This window comes from Scyliorhinus torazame, chromosome 7 (assembly GCF_047496885.1).
Source record: "Scyliorhinus torazame isolate Kashiwa2021f chromosome 7, sScyTor2.1, whole genome shotgun sequence".
NCBI lineage: Eukaryota > Metazoa > Chordata > Chondrichthyes > Carcharhiniformes > Scyliorhinidae > Scyliorhinus > Scyliorhinus torazame.
The window spans coordinates 176279601-176300490 of NC_092713.1; the positions used below are offsets into that span (position 1 = coordinate 176279601).

General features: G+C 64.6%; 1 protein-coding gene across 1 annotated transcript in view; it reads right to left on the reverse strand.

Moving 5' to 3' along the window:
• Positions 1-20890, reverse strand: part of LOC140427371 (G protein-coupled receptor kinase 6-like) — a 256903-nt gene that overhangs the window by 197683 nt on the left and 38330 nt on the right. The window contains exon 3 of the mRNA XM_072512918.1: positions 2287-2399. Within this exon, the coding sequence (XP_072369019.1) occupies positions 2287-2399 (113 nt within the window). The remainder of the gene's footprint in view (positions 1-2286; positions 2400-20890) is intronic.

The following is a 20890-nucleotide window of genomic DNA, read 5'->3' on the forward strand; positions in this document are numbered from 1 at the left end:
GCACCTAACACACGCAGAGCTAATGGACACTGGCTCCAGTGCACAGACACATAGAGCTAATGGGCACTGGCTCCAGTGCGCAGACACATACAGAGCTAATGGACACTGGCTCCAGTGCACAGACACAGAGCTAATGGGCACTGGCTCTAGTGCGCAGACACATACAGGGCTAATGGACACTGGCTCTACTGAACAGACACACACAGAGCTAATGGACACTGGCTCCAGTGCGCAGACACACAAACAGAGCTCATAGACACAGACTCCATTGCACAGACACACAAACAGAGCTAATGGACACTGGCTCCAGTGCGCAGACACATACAGAGCTAATAGACACAGGCTCCACTGCACAGACACACACAGAGCTAATGGGCACTGGCTCTAGTGCACAGACACAGAGCTAATGGGCACTGGCTCTAGTGCGCAGACACATACAGAGATAATGGACACTGGCTCTACTGAACAGACACATAGAGCTAATGGGCACTGGCTCTAGTGCGCAGACACATACAGAGATAATGGACACTGGCTCTACTGAACAGACACACACAGAGCTAATGGGCACTGGCTCCAGTGCGCAGACACATACAGAGCTAATAGACACTGGCTCCAGTGCGCAGACACATACAGAGCTAATAGACACAGGCTCCACTGCACAGACACACACAGAGCTAATGGGCACTGGCTCTAGTGCACAGACACACAGAGCTAATGGGCACTGGCTCTAGTGCACAGACACATAGAGCTAATGGACACTGGCTCTAGTGCGCAGACACATACAGAGATAATGGACACTGGCTCTACTGAACAGACACACACAGAGCTAATGGGCACTGGCTCTAGTGCACAGACACAGAGAGCTAATGGGCACTGGCTCTAGTGCGGACACATACAGGGCTAATGGACACTGGCTCCACTGAACACACACACACAGAGCTAATGGACACTGGCTCCAGTGAGCAAACACACATACAGAGCTAATACAAAGCACACATACTGGTACAAAAAGTGAAGTCACACGGGATCAGGGGTGAGCTGGCAAGAAGGATACAGAACTGGCTAGGTCATAGAAGGCAGACAGTAGGAATGGAAGGATGCCTTTCTGATTGGAGGGCTGTGACTAGTGGTGTTCCACAGGGATCAGTGCTGGGGCCTTTGCTGCTCGTAGTATATGTAAATGATTTGGAGGAAAATGTAACTGGTCTGATTAGTAAGTTTGCAGACGACACAAAGGTTGGTCGAATTGCGGATAGCGATGAGGACTGTCAGAGGATACAACAGGATTTAGATCGTTTGGAGACTTGGGAGGTGAGATGGCAGATGGAGTTTAATCTGGACAAATGTGAGGTAATGCATTTTGGAAGGTCTAATACAGATAGGGAATATACAGTGAATGGTAGAACCCTCAAGAGTATTGACAGTCAGAGAGATCTAGGTGTACAGGTCCACAGGTCACTGAAAGGGGCAACACAGGTGGAGAAGGTAGTCAAGAAGGCATACGGCATGCTTGCCTTCATTGGCCGGGGCATTGAGTATAAAAATCGGCAAGACATGTTGCAGCTGTATAGAATCTTAGTTAGGCCACACTTGGAGTATAGTGTTCAATTCTGGTCGCCACGCTACCAGAAGGATGTGGAGGCTTTAGAGAGGGTGCAGAAGAGATTTACCAGAATGTTGCCTGGTATGGAGGGCATTAGCTATGAGGAGCGGTTGAATAAACTTGGTTTGTTCTCACTGAAACGAAGGAGGTCGAGGGGCGACCTGATAGAGGTCTACAAAATTATGAGGGGCATAGACAGAGTGGATAGTCAGAGGCCTTTTCCCAGGGTAGAGGGGTCAATTACCTAGGGGCATAGGTTTAAGGTGCGAGGGGCAAGGTTTAGAGTAGATGTACGAGGCAAGTTTTTTTTTTTTTTTTTTTTTTTTTTTTAAACACAGGGTGCCTGGAACTCACTGCCGGAGGAGGTGGTGGAAGCAGGGACGATAGTGACATTTAAGGGGCATCTTGACAAATAGATGAATAGGATGGGAATAGAGGGATACGGACCCAGGAAGTGTAGAAGATTTTAGTTTAGACGGGCAGCATGGTCGGCGCAAACTTGGAGGGCCGAAGATTCTGTTCCTGTGCTGTACTTTTCTTTGTTCTTTGTTCCATTTGTAATGGACACTGGCTCCAGTGCGCAGACACACATACAGAGCTAATGGACACTGGCTCCAGTGCACAGACACACACACAGCTAATGGACAGTGGCTCCAGTGCACAGAAACTCATACAGAACTTACCACTGCATCCAGAAGCATCACACAGCGGGACAATTCAGGTCGGGTCTCACAGAATTGGCGAAACAGTAGCCGCCCAATCGGCTGTTCATCACACAGGCCCCTATAGTTCTTATCTACAAAGGAAATGAAAAACAAAGGATCATTCTAATTTAAGCAAGTAAATGTCACAACCCAATGGAAATAACAGATTAATTAATCACTCCTGAAAGGGTCCCCCTTCTGTTTCTTTCCTGTTTATTCCCTTATTTCCACTTTCTTTCATTTTTGCAATTATAATTATATAGAACATTTGTGGACAATAGATCTTGAAGGCAATCTATATCTTTAACTCAAGCAGAAGCAGTGACCTGTGACTAAGGCAAAACAGTCTGCACGAAGCAGCCTCTAATTTAAACAAGCAGATTCCAGAAGGCTGTGCAGTTTTGATTGATTAATATTTATTGTCACATGTACCGAAGTACAGTGAAAAGTATTTTTCTGCGACCAAGGGAACGTACATAGTAGACAAAAGAATAATCGACAGAGTACATTGACAAATGGTACATCAACAAATAGTGATTGTTTACAGTACGGAACAAGGGGCCAAACAAGGCAAACATGAGAGCAAGAGCAGTATAGGGCGTTGTGAATAGTGTTCTTACAGGAACAGATCAGTCCGAGGGAGAGTCTTGAAGAGTCTAGTAGCTGTGGTGAAGAAGCTGTTCTTATGTCTGGATGTGCGGGTCTTCAGACTTCTGTATCTTCTGCCTGATGGAAGGGTCTGGAAGAGGGCAAAGTCTGTGTGGGACGGGTCTCTGATAATGCTGTCTGCCTTCCTGAGGCAGCCGGAGGTGTATACAGAATCAATGTGGGGGTGGCAAGCTTGTGTGATGCGTTGGGCTGAGTTCACCACACTGCAGTTTCTTGCGTTCTTGGGCCGAGCAGACTAATAATTGGAGATTGGCTGGCCCCAGTGATGACACGGTCTGATTGATGTGGCTGGTGGCCAATGAATGAGCCAAAAAGGCTGCATTCTGCCCGGCAACAGGCAGAGATTGATATTTTTCCTCTTATTATGGGCCAGGGTTTAGAGAACCCCAAAGTGTATCATGGAGTTCACCTGACCCACAACTTTTAATAGATTGTGGTATGGGAAGCACACCGCCCACTCTACAGGAGTGGTACAGCATAAATGGAAAAGTATTTTTTAAAGCAAAACAATGTTTATTCTATGAACTCAAGTGAACCTTTTTAAAACATAGTGAACATCTTCAGCAACCATTAATTCAAATACAACCCCCAAAGAATACAACACTAAGTAATCCCTAAGCCGTCCTTTTAACATCCATAAGACTTTTTTAAAAACTAGTCACTACTGGGAAAACTAGTCACTACTGTTACTAGTTTTAAATTACCAGGATCGATTTACAGTCTTTAGGTTACAGAGAGAGACTCTAATACCCCTTCTGGCTGTGACTGCAGCTATCCAGCTCTGAAATCGAAACTAAAACACAGCCTAAAACAAAAGTAAAAAGCTGACAGACAGCCCAGCTCCACTCACTCTCTGATATCACTGCAGCTCTCTAATTAACACCCATTTCTTAAAGTTCCATTTCTGAAACACCCATTTCTTGGGTACTCTCACATGACACCTTGCCCCAAGAAAAAAAAAACCATCAACTTCAAGATGGTTTCATTTTTCAACTTTTCACTATCCTTTGAGAAATGCACACAGTAAATATACTTTTTCATTTCAAAAAACAACACACGCAAACAGGTATAATAATATAGCCCATTTTTTTTCGTTCTTCTTCCTCCAACTGAAATCCTTCTCTGCACGATGCATCCATTTCTCTACGCCTCGGCATTTCTCTTTAAAGTCAGATACTTTATGTTCAATCCGATCACAGAGTCCCTTGTAATGCTCCAACACAAGAGCATTGGTTATCACAGCTTTCAGGCAGTCAAATGCCTGGTGAAAGTCCGCTTTCCACTGAAATTTTCGACGTTTCTTCAGCAAGTCCATCAGTGGAGCAACCACGCTACAAAAACCTTTCACCAATGTTCGATCAAATCCACACATGCCAAGAAATCGCATTATTTCCCTTCGTCTTGAGGGTATTGTAAACTCCTCAATAACTGTTGGTTTCACATCCCGTGAGACCATTCGACCCTGTCCGATTGTATGGCCAAGGAAAGTGACTTGGGCTTTTCCAAATTCACTTTTGGCTAGGTTTACCACCAAACCCGCCTCCTGAAGTCGATCAAATAACTCCATCAGATGTTTTAAATGTTCTTTCCATGACTGGCTGCAAATCACCAGATCATCGATGTATACCGCATAATCAGGTAATCCTGAAACAACTTTGTTAGTTAACCATTGAAATGTGCTGGGGCGTTTTTCATGCCAAATGGCATAACTTTGAATTGGTATATACCATCTGGAGTCACAAAAAGATGAAATCTCCTTCGCCCTTTTGGATAAAGTAACCAGTAACCTTTAACTAAACCCAGTTTGGAAATAAAAGCTGATTGACCCACTTTCTCAATGAAATCCTCCAAACATGGGATAGGATAAGAGTCCGTTCTTGTAACTGCATTAACCTTTCTATAGTCCACACACAACCGTTGGGTAACCTCTGGTTTAGGTACCATCATTATGGCTGAGCTCCATTGGCTGCAACCCACTTCAATTATGCCATTTTTAAGCATACTTTCAATCTCTTTGTTAACCTGTGCCAATTTTAAAGGGTTAAGTCGATATGGATGTTGTTTGATTGGAACAGCATTTCCCACATCTACATCATGTATAGCCATTTTAGTACTTCCCAATTTATCTCCACAAAGTTGCTCATGTGATATCAATAAGTATTTCAGGTCAGTCCGTTTTTCCTCTGGAAGGTAATTCAACAATTTATCCCAATTTTTAAGAACATCCTCGTTTTCCAATTTAACTTGAGGTATGTCAAATTCAAAGTCATCTGGATTTGGTTTGTCAATTTGAGTTAGAATCATTAAAACTTCCTTTTACTCTCCTTCCCTTTCAAAGTACCTTTTAAGCATATTCACATGACACACTCGGTGAGTCTTCCTTCTATCTGGTGTTCTTACCACATAATTCACCTCACTTGATTTACTTTCAATCTGATAAGGTCCACAAAACCTTGCTTTTAAAGGTTCACCTACCACTGGTAACAATACTAAAACTTTATCTCCACAGGCAAAACTACGAACTTTGGATTTCTTGTCCGCTACCCGTTTCATCACATGTTGTGCAACTTTCAAATGCTGCCTAGCCAATTCACCTATTTAATCGTTCCCCAAAATTTGACACGTAATCCAATAATATAAGTTCCGATTTCTCACTTACCAATTTTTCCTTAATCAATTTAAGTGGTCCTCTTACCTCATGACCAAAAATTGGTAAACAAAAGCATTGATTTTGGTTGACTCATTAGGTGCATCCCTAATTGCAAACAATACGAATGGAATTCCTTTGTCCTGTTGCTAACTGTGCCTTAGTTCAATTGCTCTGTTTTATTACCTTTGCTCGAGTCGCCAGGTATCTTTATGATACCGCCACGTGGTTCAAGTCCTAGTAATGATCAATAATCCAATACACCGATTAGTAAGGTTTAAATCAAAGCACATTTATTATACACAGTAATCGCTACTCATGCACGAATTCTACGTCTAAGCTACTTCTACAACTAACAGGCCTATACTTAACTTGGAACTGGCCGACGAGGTCAGGGAAACAAATGGCCTTTCGTTCGGGTTCTGAGCCTGCGGGATTCGAAGTTGGTACAGAGCGGTGTGGGGGGGGGGGGGGAGCGGTGGTACGGGGGGGGGAGGGGGGGAGAGGGCGGCGTGGGGAAGGGGAGAGCGGCGTGGGGAAGGGGAGAGCGGCGTGGGGAAGGGGAGAGCGGCGTGGGGAAGGGGAGAGCGGCGTGGGGAAGGGGAGAGCGGCGTGGGGAAGGGGAGAGCGGCGTGGGGAAGGGGAGAGCGGCGTGGGGAAGGGGAGAGCGGCGTGGGGAAGGGGAGAGCGGCGTGGGGAAGGGGAGAGCGGCGTGGGGAAGGGGAGAGCGGCGTGGGGAAGGGGAGAGCGGCGTGGGGAAGGGGAGAGCGGCGTGGGGAAGGGGAGAGCGGCGTGGGGAAGGGGAGAGCGGCGTGGGGAAGGGGAGAGCGGCGTGGGGAAGGGGAGAGCGGCGTGGGGAAGGGGAGAGCGGCGTGGGGAAGGGGAGAGCGGCGTGGGGAAGGGGAGAGCGGCGTGGGGAAGGGGAGAGCGGCGTGGGGAAGGGGAGAGCGGCGTGGGGAAGGGGAGAGCGGCGTGGGGAAGGGGAGAGCGGCGTGGGGAAGGGGAGAGCGGCGTGGGGAAGGGGAGAGCGGCGTGGGGAAGGGGAGAGCGGCGTGGGGAAGGGGAGAGCGGCGTGGGGAAGGGGAGAGCGGCGTGGGGAAGGGGAGAGCGGCGTGGGGAAGGGGAGAGCGGCGTGGGGAAGGGGAGAGCGGCGTGGGGAAGGGGAGAGCGGCGTGGGGAAGGGGAGAGCGGCGTGGGGAAGGGGAGAGCGGCGTGGGGAAGGGGAGAGCGGCGTGGGGAAGGGGAGAGCGGCGTGGGGAAGGGGAGAGCGGCGTGGGGAAGGGGAGAGCGGCGTGGGGAAGGGGAGAGCGGCGTGGGGAAGGGGAGAGCGGCGTGGGGAAGGGGAGAGCGGCGTGGGGAAGGGGAGAGCGGCGTGGGGAAGGGGAGAGCGGCGTGGGGAAGGGGAGAGCGGCGTGGGGAAGGGGAGAGCGGCGTGGGGAAGGGGAGAGCGGCGTGGGGAAGGGGAGAGCGGCGTGGGGAAGGGGAGAGCGGCGTGGGGAAGGGGAGAGCGGCGTGGGGAAGGGGAGAGCGGCGTGGGGAAGGGGAGAGCGGCGTGGGGAAGGGGAGAGCGGCGTGGGGAAGGGGAGAGCGGCGTGGGGAAGGGGAGAGCGGCGTGGGGAAGGGGAGAGCGGCGTGGGGAAGGGGAGAGCGGCGTGGGGAAGGGGAGAGCGGCGTGGGGAAGGGGAGAGCGGCGTGGGGAAGGGGAGAGCGGCGTGGGGAAGGGGAGAGCGGCGTGGGGAAGGGGAGAGCGGCGTGGGGAAGGGGAGAGCGGCGTGGGGAAGGGGAGAGCGGCGTGGGGAAGGGGAGAGCGGCGTGGGGAAGGGGAGAGCGGCGTGGGGAAGGGGAGAGCGGCGTGGGGAAGGGGAGAGCGGCGTGGGGAAGGGGAGAGCGGCGTGGGGAAGGGGAGAGCGGCGTGGGGAAGGGGAGAGCGGCGTGGGGAAGGGGAGAGCGGCGTGGGGAAGGGGAGAGCGGCGTGGGGAAGGGGAGAGCGGCGTGGGGAAGGGGAGAGCGGCGTGGGGAAGGGGAGAGCGGCGTGGGGAAGGGGAGAGCGGCGTGGGGAAGGGGAGAGCGGCGTGGGGAAGGGGAGAGCGGCGTGGGGAAGGGGAGAGCGGCGTGGGGAAGGGGAGAGCGGCGTGGGGAAGGGGAGAGCGGCGTGGGGAAGGGGAGAGCGGCGTGGGGAAGGGGAGAGCGGCGTGGGGAAGGGGAGAGCGGCGTGGGGAAGGGGAGAGCGGCGTGGGGAAGGGGAGAGCGGCGTGGGGAAGGGGAGAGCGGCGTGGGGAAGGGGAGAGCGGCGTGGGGAAGGGGAGAGCGGCGTGGGGAAGGGGAGAGCGGCGTGGGGAAGGGGAGAGCGGCGTGGGGAAGGGGAGAGCGGCGTGGGGAAGGGGAGAGCGGCGTGGGGAAGGGGAGAGCGGCGTGGGGAAGGGGAGAGCGGCGTGGGGAAGGGGAGAGCGGCGTGGGGAAGGGGAGAGCGGCGTGGGGAAGGGGAGAGCGGCGTGGGGAAGGGGAGAGCGGCGTGGGGAAGGGGAGAGCGGCGTGGGGAAGGGGAGAGCGGCGTGGGGAAGGGGAGAGCGGCGTGGGGAAGGGGAGAGCGGCGTGGGGAAGGGGAGAGCGGCGTGGGGAAGGGGAGAGCGGCGTGGGGAAGGGGAGAGCGGCGTGGGGAAGGGGAGAGCGGCGTGGGGAAGGGGAGAGCGGCGTGGGGAAGGGGAGAGCGGCGTGGGGAAGGGGAGAGCGGCGTGGGGAAGGGGAGAGCGGCGTGGGGAAGGGGAGAGCGGCGTGGGGAAGGGGAGAGCGGCGTGGGGAAGGGGAGAGCGGCGTGGGGAAGGGGAGAGCGGCGTGGGGAAGGGGAGAGCGGCGTGGGGAAGGGGAGAGCGGCGTGGGGAAGGGGAGAGCGGCGTGGGGAAGGGGAGAGCGGCGTGGGGAAGGGGAGAGCGGCGTGGGGAAGGGGAGAGCGGCGTGGGGAAGGGGAGAGCGGCGTGGGGAAGGGGAGAGCGGCGTGGGGAAGGGGAGAGCGGCGTGGGGAAGGGGAGAGCGGCGTGGGGAAGGGGAGAGCGGCGTGGGGAAGGGGAGAGCGGCGTGGGGAAGGGGAGAGCGGCGTGGGGAAGGGGAGAGCGGCGTGGGGAAGGGGAGAGCGGCGTGGGGAAGGGGAGAGCGGCGTGGGGAAGGGGAGAGCGGCGTGGGGAAGGGGAGAGCGGCGTGGGGAAGGGGAGAGCGGCGTGGGGAAGGGGAGAGCGGCGTGGGGAAGGGGAGAGCGGCGTGGGGAAGGGGAGAGCGGCGTGGGGAAGGGGAGAGCGGCGTGGGGAAGGGGAGAGCGGCGTGGGGAAGGGGAGAGCGGCGTGGGGAAGGGGAGAGCGGCGTGGGGAAGGGGAGAGCGGCGTGGGGAAGGGGAGAGCGGCGTGGGGAAGGGGAGAGCGGCGTGGGGAAGGGGAGAGCGGCGTGGGGAAGGGGAGAGCGGCGTGGGGAAGGGGAGAGCGGCGTGGGGAAGGGGAGAGCGGCGTGGGGAAGGGGAGAGCGGCGTGGGGAAGGGGAGAGCGGCGTGGGGAAGGGGAGAGCGGCGTGGGGAAGGGGAGAGCGGCGTGGGGAAGGGGAGAGCGGCGTGGGGAAGGGGAGAGCGGCGTGGGGAAGGGGGAGAGCGGCGTGGGGAAGGGGAGAGCGGCGTGGGGAAGGGGAGAGCGGCGTGGGGAAGGGGAGAGCGGCGTGGGGAAGGGGAGAGCGGCGTGGGGAAGGGGAGAGCGGCGTGGGGAAGGGGAGAGCGGCGTGGGGAAGGGGAGAGCGGCGTGGGGAAGGGGAGAGCGGCGTGGGGAAGGGGAGAGCGGCGTGGGGAAGGGGAGAGCGGCGTGGGGAAGGGGAGAGCGGCGTGGGGAAGGGGAGAGCGGCGTGGGGAAGGGGAGAGCGGCGTGGGGAAGGGGAGAGCGGCGTGGGGAAGGGGAGAGCGGCGTGGGGAAGGGGAGAGCGGCGTGGGGAAGGGGAGAGCGGCGTGGGGAAGGGGAGAGCGGCGTGGGGAAGGGGAGAGCGGCGTGGGGAAGGGGAGAGCGGCGTGGGGAAGGGGAGAGCGGCGTGGGGAAGGGGAGAGCGGCGTGGGGAAGGGGAGAGCGGCGTGGGGAAGGGGAGAGCGGCGTGGGGAAGGGGAGAGCGGCGTGGGGAAGGGGGCGTGGGGAAGGGGAGAGCGGCGTGGGGAAGGGGAGAGCGGCGTGGGGAAGGGGAGAGCGGCGTGGGGAAGGGGAGAGCGGCGTGGGGAAGGGGAGAGCGGCGTGGGGAAGGGGGAGAGCGGCGTGGGGAAGGGGGAGAGCGGCGTGGGGAAGGGGAGAGCGGCGTGGGGAAGGGGAGAGCGGCGTGGGGAAGGGGAGAGCGGCGTGGGGAAGGGGAGAGCGGCGTGGGGAAGGGGGAGAGCGGCGTGGGGAAGGGGAGAGCGGCGTGGGGAAGGGGAGAGCGGCGTGGGGAAGGGGAGAGCGGCGTGGGGAAGGGGAGAGCGGCGTGGGGAAGGGGAGAGCGGCGTGGGGAAGGGGAGAGCGGCGTGGGGAAGGGGAGAGCGGCGTGGGGAAGGGGAGAGCGGCGTGGGGAAGGGGAGAGCGGCGTGGGGAAGGGGAGAGCGGCGTGGGGAAGGGGAGAGCGGCGTGGGGAAGGGGAGAGCGGCGTGGGGAAGGGGAGAGCGGCGTGGGGAAGGGGAGAGCGGCGTGGGGAAGGGGGAGAGCGGCGTGGGGAAGGGGAGAGCGGCGTGGGGAAGGGGAGAGCGGCGTGGGGAAGGGGAGAGCGGCGTGGGGAAGGGGAGAGCGGCGTGGGGAAGGGGAGAGCGGCGTGGGGAAGGGGAGAGCGGCGTGGGGAAGGGGAGAGCGGCGTGGGGAAGGGGAGAGCGGCGTGGGGAAGGGGAGAGCGGCGTGGGGAAGGGGAGAGCGGCGTGGGGAAGGGAGAGCGGCGTGGGGAAGGGGAGAGCGGCGTGGGGAAGGGGAGAGCGGCGTGGGGAAGGGGAGAGCGGCGTGGGGAAGGGGAGAGCGGCGTGGGGAAGGGGAGAGCGGCGTGGGGAAGGGGAGAGCGGCGTGGGGAAGGGGGAGAGCGGCGTGGGGAAGGGGAGAGCGGCGTGGGGAAGGGGGAGAGCGGCGTGGGGAAGGGGAGAGCGGCGTGGGGAAGGGGGAGAGCGGCGTGGGGAAGGGGAGAGCGGCGTGGGGAAGGGGAGAGCGGCGTGGGGAAGGGGAGAGCGGCGTGGGGAAGGGGAGAGCGGCGTGGGGAAGGGGAGAGCGGCGTGGGGAAGGGGAGAGCGGCGTGGGGAAGGGGAGAGCGGCGTGGGGAAGGGGAGAGCGGCGTGGGAAGGGGAGAGCGGCGTGGGGAAGGGGAGAGCGGCGTGGGGAAGGGGAGAGCGGCGTGGGGAAGGGGAGAGCGGCGTGGGGAAGGGGGAGAGCGGCGTGGGGAAGGGAGAGCGGTATGGGGTGAAGGGGAGAGCAGTGTGGGGGGTGAAGGGGAGAGTAGTGTGGGGGTTGAAGGGGAGAGTAGTGTGGGGGTTGAAGGGGAGAGCAGTGTGGGGGGGAAGGGGAGAGCAGTGTGGGGGGGAAGGGGAGAGCAGTGTGGGGGGGGAAGGGGAGAGCAGTGTGGGGGGGGAAGGGGAGAGCAGTGTGGGGGGAAGGGGAGATCAGTGCAGGGAGGGGGGGGGGGGAGAACAGTGTGGGGTGAAGGGGAGAGCAGTGTGGGGGTTGAAGGGGAGAGCAGTGTGGGGGGGAAGGGGAGAGCAGTGTGGGGGGGAAGGGGAGAGCAGTGTGGGGGGGGAAGGGGAGAGCAGTGTGGGGGGGAAGGGGAGATCAGTGCAGGGAGGGGGGGGGGGGAGAACAGTGTGGGGTGAAGGGGAGAGCAGTGTGGGGCTGGAGGGAAGGTCAGTGTGGGGAGAAGGGAGGTGAGAGCAGTGTGGGAGAGGGGTTACGGGGAACAGTGTGGGCGGGGGGAGGGGGGGGGGGGAGAGTGGAGAGCCGTGTGGAGGGGAGGGGAGAGCTACGTCGGGGAGGGGAGAGCAGTGTGTGGGGGAAGGGGGAGAGCAGTGTGTGGGGGAAGGGGAGAGCAGTGTGGGGAAGGGTAGAGCGGTGTGGGGGGGAAGGGGAGTGCGGTGGTGGGGGGGCAGGGAAGAGAAGTGTGGGGAAGGGGAGAGCAGTGTGGGGGGCAAGGGGAGAGCAATGTGGGGAGGGGAGGGGAGAGCAGGGTGGGGGGGAGCAGCGTGGGGAAGGGGAGAGCGGCGTGGGGAAGGGGAGAGCGGCGTGGGGAAGGGGAGAGCGGCGTGGGGAAGGGGAGAGCGGCGTGGGGAAGGGGAGAGCGGCGTGGGGAAGGGGAGAGCGGCGTGGGGAAGGGGAGAGCGGCGTGGGGAAGGGGAGAGCGGCGTGGGGAAGGGGAGAGCGGCGTGGGGAAGGGGAGAGCGGCGTGGGGAAGGGGAGAGCGGCGTGGGGAAGGGGAGAGCGGCGTGGGGAAGGGGAGAGCGGCGTGGGGAAGGGGAGAGCGGCGTGGGGAAGGGGAGAGCGGCGTGGGGAAGGGGGAGAGCGGCGTGGGGAAGGGGAGAGCGGCGTGGGGAAGGGGAGAGCGGCGTGGGGAAGGGGAGAGCGGCGTGGGGAAGGGGAGAGCGGCGTGGGGAAGGGGGAGAGCGGCGTGGGGAAGGGGGAGAGCGGCGTGGGGAAGGGGAGAGCGGCGTGGGGAAGGGGAGAGCGGCGTGGGGAAGGGGAGAGCGGCGTGGGGAAGGGGAGAGCGGCGTGGGGAAGGGGAGAGCGGCGTGGGGAAGGGGAGAGCGGCGTGGGGAAGGGGAGAGCGGCGTGGGGAAGGGGAGAGCGGCGTGGGGAAGGGGAGAGCGGCGTGGGGAAGGGGAGAGCGGCGTGGGGAAGGGGAGAGCGGCGTGGGGAAGGGGGGAGGGGAGAGCGGCGTGGGGAAGGGGAGAGCGGCGTGGGGAAGGGGAGAGCGGCGTGGGGAAGGGGAGAGCGGCGTGGGGAAGGGTGAGAGCGGCGTGGGGAAGGGGAGAGCGGCGTGGGGAAGGGGAGAGCGGCGTGGGGAAGGGGAGAGCGGCGTGGGGAAGGGGAGAGCGGCGTGGGGAAGGGGAGAGCGGCGTGGGGAAGGGGAGAGCGGCGTGGGGAAGGGGAGAGCGGCGTGGGGAAGGGAGAGCGGGGTGTGGGGAAGGGAGAGCGGTATGGGGTGAAGGGGAGAGCAGTGTGGGGGGTGAAGGGGAGAGTAGTGTGGGGGTTGAAGGGGAGAGTAGTGTGGGGGTTGAAGGGGAGAGCAGTGTGGGGGGGAAGGGGAGAGCAGTGTGGGGGGGAAGGGGAGAGCAGTGTGGGGGGGGGAAGGGGAGAGCAGTGTGGGGGGGAAGGGGAGATCAGTGCAGGGAGGGGGGGGGGGAGAACAGTGTGGGGTGAAGGGGAGAGCAGTGTGGGGCTGGAGGGAAGGTCAGTGTGGGGAGAAGGGAGGTGAGAGCAGTGTGGGAGAGGGGTTACGGGGAACAGTGTGGGCGGGGGGAGGGGGGGGGGGAGTGGAGAGCCGTGTGGAGGGGAGGGGAGAGCTACGTCGGGGAGGGGAGAGCAGTGTGTGGGGGAAGGGGGAGAGCAGTGTGTGGGGGAAGGGGAGAGCAGTGTGGGGAAGGGTAGAGCGGTGTGGGGGGGAAGGGGAGTGCGGTGGTGGGGGGGCAGGGAAGAGAAGTGTGGGGAAGGGGGAGAGGCAGTGTGGGGGGCAAGGGGAGAGCAATGTGGGGAGGGGAGGGGAGAGCAGGGTGGGGGGGAGCAGTGTGGGGAAGGGGAGAGCGGTGTGGGGAAGGGGAGAGCGGTGTGGGGAAGGGGAGAGCGGTGTGGGGGGAAGGGGAGAGCGGTGGTGGGGGGAAGGGGAGAGCACTGTAGGGGAAGGGGAGAGGGGTGTGGGGAAGGGGAGAGGGGTGTGGGGAAGGGGAGAGGGGTGTGGGGAAGGGGAGAGGGGTGTGGGGAAGGGGAGAGGGGTGTGGGGAAGGGGAGAGGGGTGTGGGAAGGGGAGAGGGGTGTGGGAAGGGGAGAGGGGTGTGGGAGGGGAGAGGGGTGGGGAAGGGAGAGGGTGTGGGGAAGGGGAGAGGGGTGTGGGGAAGGGGAGAGGGGTGTGGGGAAGGGGAGAGCGGTGTGGGGAAGGGGAGAGCGGTGTGGGGAAGGGGAGAGCGGTGTGGGAAGGGGAGAGCGGTGTGGGGAAGGGGAGAGCGGTGTGGAAGGAGAGCGTGGGGGAAGGGGAGAGCGGTGTGGGGAAGGGGAGAGCGGTGTGGGGAAGGGGAGAGCGGTGTGGGGAAGGGGAGAGCGGTGTGGGGAAGGGGAGAGCGGTGTGGGGAAGGGGAGAGCGGTGTGGGGAAGGGGGAGAGCGGTGTGGGGGAAGGGGAGAGCGGTGTGGGAAGGGGAGAGCGGTGTGGGGAAGGGGAGAGCGGTGTGGGGAAGGGGAGAGCGGTGTGGGGAAGGGAGAGGGAGAGCGGTGTGGGGAAGGGGAGAGCGGTGTGGGGAAGGGGAGAGCGGTGTGGGGAAGGGGAGAGCGGTGTGGGGAAGGGGAGAGCGGTGTGGGGAAGGGGAGAGCGGTGTGGGGAAGGGGAGAGCGGTGTGGGGAAGGGGAGAGCGGTGTGGGGAAGGGGAGAGCGGTGGGGGAAGGGGAGAGCGGTGTGGGGAAGGGGAGAGCGGTGTGGGGAAGGGGAGAGCGGTGTGGGGAAGGGGAGAGCGGTGTGGGGAAGGGGAGAGCGGTGTGGGGAAGGGGAGAGCGGTGTGGGGAAGGGGAGAGCGTGTGGGGAAGGGGAGAGCGGTGTGGGGAAGGGGAGAGCGGTGTGGGGAAGGGGAGAGCGGTGTGGGGAAGGGGAGAGCGGTGTGGGGAAGGGGAGAGCGGTGTGGGAAGGGGAGAGCGGTGTGGGGAAGGGGAGAGCGGTGTGGGGGAAGGGGGAGAGCGGTGTGGGGAAGGGGAGAGCGGTGTGGGGAAGGGGAGAGCGGTGTGGGGAAGGGGAGAGCGGTGTGGGGAAGGGGAGAGCGGTGTGGGGAAGGGGAGAGCGGTGTGGGGAAGGGGAGAGCGGTGTGGGGGAAGGGGAGAGCGGTGTGGGGAAGGGGAGAGCGGTGTGGGGAAGGGGAGAGCGGTGTGGGGAAGGGGAGAGCGGTGTGGGGAAGGGGAGAGCGGTGTGGGGAAGGGGGAGAGCGGTGTGGGGAAGGGGGAGAGCGGTGTGGGGAAGGGGAGAGCGGTGTGGGGAAGGGGAGAGCGGTGTGGGGAAGGGGAGAGCGGTGTGGGGAAGGGGAGAGCGGTGTGGGGAAGGGGAGAGCGGTGTGGGGAAGGGGAGAGCGGTGTGGGGAAGGGGAGAGCGGTGTGGGGAAGGGGAGAGCGGTGTGGGGAAGGGGAGAGCGGTGTGGGAAGGGGAGAGCGGTGTGGGGAAGACGGGGGGAGAGCGGTGTGGGGAAGGGGAGGAGCGGTGTGGGGAAGGGGAGAGCGGTGTGGGGAAGGGGAGCGGTGGGGAGGGAGGCGGTGTGGGGGAGGGGAGAGCGATGTGGGGGAGGGGAGAGCGATGTGGGGGAGGGGAGAGCGATGTGGGGGAGGGGAGAGCAATGTGGGGGAGGGGAGAGCGATGTGGGGGAGGGGAGAGCGATGTGGGGGAGGGGAGAGCGATGTGGGGAAGGGTAGGGCGGTGTGGGCGGGGAAGGGAGAACAGTGTGGGGGGGAAGGGGAGAACAGTGTGGGGGGGAAGGGGAGAGCAGTGTGGGGGGGAAGGGGAGAGCAGTGTGGGGGGGAAGGGGAGAGCAGTGTGGGGGGGGAGGGAAGAGCAATATGGGGGGGAGGGAAGAGCAACGTGGGGGTGGAGGGGAGGGGAGAGCAGTGTGGTGGGGAGCAGTGTGGGGAAGTGGAGAGCAGTGTGGGGAAGGGGAGAGCAGTGTGGGGAAGGGGAGAGCAGTGTGGGGAAGGGGGAGAGCAGTGTTGGGGGGGAAGAGGAGAGCAGTGTTGGAGGGAAGAGGAGAGCAGTGTGGGGGCGAGGGGAGAGCAGTGTGGGGGCGAGGGGAGAGCAGTGTGGGGGCGAGGGGAGAGCAGTGTGGGGGCGAGGGGAGAGCGGTGTGGGGGAGGGAGAGCGGTGTGGGGGAGGGGAGAGCGGTGTGGGGGAGGGGAGAGCGGTGTGGGGGAGGGGAGAGCGGTGTGGGGGAGGGGAGAGCGGTGTGGGGGAGGGGAGAGCGGTGTGGGGGAGGGAAGAGCGGTGTGGGGGAGGGGAGAGCGGTGTGGGGGAGGGGAGAGCGGTGTGGGGGAGGGGAGAGCGGTGTGGGGGAGGGGAGAGCGATGTGGGGGAGGGGAGAGCGATGTGGGGGAGGGGAGAGCGATGTGGGGGAGGGGAGAGCGATGTGGGGGAGGGGAGAGCGATGTGGGGAGGGGAGAGCGATGTGGGGGAGGGGGAGAGCGATGTGGGGAAGGGTAGGGCGGTGTGGGCGGGGAAGGGGAGAACAGTGTGGGGGGGGAAGGTGAGAACAGTGTGGGGGGGAAGGGGAGAGCAGTGTGGGGGGGAAGGGGAGAGCAGTGTGGGGGGGAAGGGGAGAGCAGTGTGGGGGGGGGAGGGAAGAGCAATGTGGGGGGGGGAGGGAAGAGCAACGTGGGGGTGGAGGGGAGGGGAGAGCAGTGTGGTGGGGAGCAGTGTGGGGAAGTGGAGAGCAGTGTGGGGAAGGGGAGAGCAGTGTGGGGAAGGGGAGAGCAGTGTGGGGAAGAGGAGAGCAGTGTTGGAGGGAAGAGGAGAGCAGTGTGGGGGCGAGGGGAGAGCAGTGTGGGGGCGAGGGGAGAGCAGTGTGGGGGCGAGGGGAGAGCAGTGTGGGGGCGAGGGAGAGCAGTGTGGGGGCGAGGGGAGAGCAGTGTGGGGGCGAGGGGAGAGCAGTGTGGGGGCGAGGGGAGAGCAGTGTGGGGGCGAGGGGAGAGCAGTGTGGGGGCGAGGGGAGAGCAGTGTGGGGGCGAGGGGAGAGCAGTGTGGGGGCGAGGGGAGAGCAGTGTGGGGGCGAGGGGAGAGCAGTGTGGGGGCGAGGGGAGAGCAGTGTGGGGGCGAGGGGAGAGCAGTGTGGGGGCGAGGGGAGAGCAGTGTGGGGGCGAGGGGAGAGCAGTGTGGGGGCGAGGGGAGAGCAGTGTGGGGGCGAGGGGAGAGCAGTGTGGGGGCGAGGGGAGAGCAGTGTGGGGGCGAGGGGAGAGCAGTGTGGGGGCGAGGGGAGAGCAGTGTGGGGGCGAGGGGAGAGCAGTGTGGGGGCGAGGGGAGAGCAGTGTGGGGGCGAGGGGAGAGCAGTGTGGGGGCGAGGGGAGAGCAGTGTGGGGGCGAGGGAGAGCAGTGTGGGGGCGAGGGAGAGCAGTGTGGGGGCGAGGGGAGAGCAGTGTGGGGGCGAGGGGAGAGCAGTGTGGGGGCGAGGGGAGAGCAGTGTGGGGGCGAGGGGAGAGCAGTGTGGGGGCGAGGGGAGAGCAGTGTGGGGGCGAGGGGAGAGCAGTGTGGGGGCGAGGGGAGAGCAGTGTGGGGGCGAGGGGAGAGCAGTGTGGGGGCGAGGGGAGAGCAGTGTGGGGGCGAGGGGAGAGCAGTGTGGGGGCGAGGGGAGAGCAGTGTGGGGGCGAGGGGAGAGCAGTGTGGGGGCGAGGGGAGAGCAGTGTGGGGGCGAGGGGAGAGCAGTGTGGGGGCGAGGGGAGAGCAGTGTGGGGGCGAGGGGAGAGCAGTGTGGGGGCGAGGGGAGAGCAGTGTGGGGGCGAGGGGAGAGCAGTGTGGGGGCGAGGGGAGAGCAGTGTGGGGGCGAGGGGAGAGCAGTGTGGGGGCGAGGGGAGAGCAGTGTGGGGGCGAGGGGAGAGCAGTGTGGGGGCGAGGGGAGAGCAGTGTGGGGGCGAGGGGAGAGCAGTGTGGGGGCGAGGGGAGAGCAGTGTGGGGGCGAGGGGAGAGCGGTGTGGGGGCGAGGGGAGAGCGGTGTGGGGGAGGAAGGGAGAGCGGTGTGGGGAAGGGGAGAGCGGTGTGGGGGAGGGGAGAGCGGTGTGGGGGAGGGGGAGAGCGGTGTGGGGGAGGGGAGAGCGGTGTGGGGGAGGGGAGAGCGGTGTGGGGGAGGGGAGAGCGGTGTGGGGGAGGGGAGAGCGGTGTGGGGGAGGGGAGAGCGGTGTGGGGGAGGGGAGAGCGGTGTGGGGGAGGGGGAGAGCGGTGTGGGGGAGGGGAGAGCGGTGTGGGGGAGGGGAGAGCGGTGTGGGGGAGGGGAGAGCGGTGTGGGGGAGGGGAGAGCGGTGTGGGGGAGGGGGAGAGCGGGGTGGGGGAGGGGAGAGCGGGGTGGGGGAGGGGAGAGCGGGGTGGGGGAGGGGAGAGCGGGGTGGGGGAGGGGAGAGCGGTGTGGGGGAGGGGAGAGCGGTGTGGGGGAGGGGAGAGCGGTGTGGGGGAGGGGAGAGCGGTGTGGGGGAGGGGAGAGCGGTGTGGGGGAGGGGAGAGCGGTGTGGGGGAGGGGAGAGCGATGTGGGGGAGGGGAGAGCGATGTGGGGGAGGGGAGAGCGATGTGGGGGAGGGGGAGAGCGATGTGGGGGAGGGGAGAGCGATGTGGGGGAGGGGAGAGCGATGTGGGGGAGGGGGAGAGCGATGTGGGGGAGGGGAGAGCGATGTGGGGGAGGGTAGGGCGGTGTGGGCAGGGAAGGGGAGAACAGTGTGGGGGGGGGGCAGGGGAGAGCAGTGTTGGGGGGAAGAGGAGAGCAGTGTGGGGGCGAGGGGAGAGCAGTGTGGGGGCGAGGGGAGAGCAGTGTGGGGGCGAGGGGAGAGCAGTGTGGGGGCGAGGGGAGAGCGGTGTGGGGGCGAGGGGAGAGCGGTGTGGGGGCGAGGGGAGAGCAGTGTGGGGGCGAGGGGAGAGCGGTGTGGGGGCGAGGGGAGAGCGGTGTGGGGGCGTGGGGGCGAGGGGAGAGCGGTGTGGGGGCGAGGGGAGAGCGGTGTGGGGGCGAGGGGAGAGCGGTGTGGGGGCGAGGGGGAGAGCGGTGTGGGGGCGAGGGGAGAGCGGTGTGGGGGCGAGGGGAGAGCGGTGTGGGGGCGAGGGGAGAGCGGTGTGGGGGCGAGGGGAGAGCGGTGTGGGGGCGAGGGGAGAGCGGTGTGGGGGCGAGGGGAGAGCGGTGTGGGGGCGAGGGGAGAGCGGTGTGGGGGCGAGGGGAGAGCGGTGTGGGGGCGAGGGGAGAGCGGTGTGGGGGCGAGGGGAGAGCGGTGTGGGGGCGAGGGGAGAGCGGTGTGGGGGCGAGGGGAGAGCGGTGTGGGGGCGAGGGGAGAGCGGTGTGGGGGCGAGGGGAGAGCGGTGTGGGGGCGAGGGGAGAGCGGTGTGGGGGCGAGGGGAGAGCGGTGTGGGGGCGAGGGGAGAGCGGTGTGGGGGCGAGGGGAGAGCGGTGTGGGGGCGAGGGGAGAGCGGTGTGGGGGCGAGGGGAGAGCGGTGTGGGGGCGAGGGGAGAGCGGTGTGGGGGCGAGGGGGAGAGCGGTGTGGGGGCGAGGGGAGAGCGGTGTGGGGGCGAGGGGGAGAGCGGTGTGGGGGCGAGGGGAGAGCGGTGTGGGGGCGAGGGGAGAGCGGTGTGGGGGCGAGGGGAGAGCGGTGTGGGGGCGAGGGGAGAGCGGTGTGGGGGCGAGGGGAGAGCGGTGTGGGGGCGAGGGGAGAGCGGTGTGGGGGCGAGGGGAGAGCGGTGTGGGGGCGAGGGGAGAGCGGTGTGGGGGCGAGGGGAGAGCGGTGTGGGGGCGAGGGGAGAGCGGTGTGGGGGCGAGGGGAGAGCGGTGTGGGGGCGAGGGGAGAGCGGTGTGGGGGCGAGGGGAGAGCGGTGTGGGGGCGAGGGGAGAGCGGTGTGGGGGCGAGGGGAGAGCGGTGTGGGGGCGAGGGGAGAGCGGTGTGGGGGCGAGGGGAGAGCGGTGTGGGGGCGAGGGGAGAGCGGTGTGGGGGCGAGGGGAGAGCGGTGTGGGGGCGAGGGGAGAGCGGTGTGGGGGCGAGGGGAGAGCGGTGTGGGGGCGAGGGGGAGAGCGGTGTGGGGGCGAGGGGAGAGCGGTGTGGGGGCGAGGGGAGAGCGGTGTGGGGGCGAGGGGAGAGCGGTGTGGGGGCGAGGGGAGAGCGGTGTGGGGGCGAGGGGAGAGCGGTGTGGGGGCGAGGGGAGAGCGGTGTGGGGGCGAGGGGAGAGCGGTGTGGGGGCGAGGGGAGAGCGGTGTGGGGGCGAGGGGAGAGCGGTGTGGGGGCGAGGGGAGAGCGGTGTGGGGGCGAGGGGAGAGCGGTGTGGGGGCGAGGGGAGAGCGGTGTGGGGGCGAGGGGAGAGCGGTGTGGGGGCGAGGGGAGAGCGGTGTGGGGGCGAGGGGAGAGCGGTGTGGGGGCGAGGGGAGAGCGGTGTGGGGGGTAGGGGAGAGCGGTGTGGGGGGAAGGGGAGAGCGGTGTGGGGGGAAGGGGAGAGCACTGTAGGGGAAGGGGAGAGGGGTGCGGGGAAGGGGAGAGGGGTGCGGGGAAGGGGAGAGGGGTGCGGGGAAGGGGAGAGGGGTGCGGGGAAGGGGAGAGGGGTGCGGGGAAGGGGAGAGGGGTGCGGGGAAGGGGAGAGGGGTGCGGGGAAGGGGAGAGGGGTGCGGGGAAGGGGAGAGGGGTGCGGGGAAGGGGAGAGGGGTGCGGGGAAGGGGAGAGGGGTGCGGGGAAGGGGAGAGGGGTGCGGGGAAGGGGAGAGGGGTGCGGGGAAGGGGAGAGGGGTGCGGGGAAGGGGAGAGGGGTGCGGGGAAGGGGAGAGCGGTGCGGGGAAGGGGAGAGCGGTGCGGGGAAGGGGAGAGCGGTGCGGGGAAGGGGGAGAGCGGTGCGGGGAAGGGGAGAGCGGTGCGGGGAAGGGGAGAGCGGTGCGGGGAAGGGGAGAGCGGTGCGGGGAAGGGGAGAGCGGTGTGGGGAAGGGGAGAGCGGTGTGGGGAAGGGGAGAGCGGTGTGGGGAAGGGGAGAGCGGTGTGGGGAAGGGGAGAGCGGTGTGGGGAAGGGGAGAGCGGGGTGGGGGAGGGGAGAGCGGGGTGGGGGAGGGGAGAGCGGTGTGGGGGAGGGGGAGAGCGGTGTGGGGGAGGGGAGAGCGGTGTGGGGAGGGGAGAGCGGTGTGGGGGAGGGGGAGAGCGGTGTGGGGGAGGGGAGAGCGGTGTGGGGGAGGGGAGAGCGGTGTGGGGGAGGGGAGAGCGGTGTGGGGGAGGGGAGAGCGGTGTGGGGGAGGGGAGAGCGGTGTGGGGGAGGGGAGAGCGGTGTGGGGGAGGGGAGAGCGGTGTGGGGGAGGGGAGAGCGGTGTGGGGGAGGGGAGAGCGGTGTGGGGGAGGGGAGAGCGGTGTGGGGGAGGGGAGAGCGGTGTGGGGGAGGGGAGAGC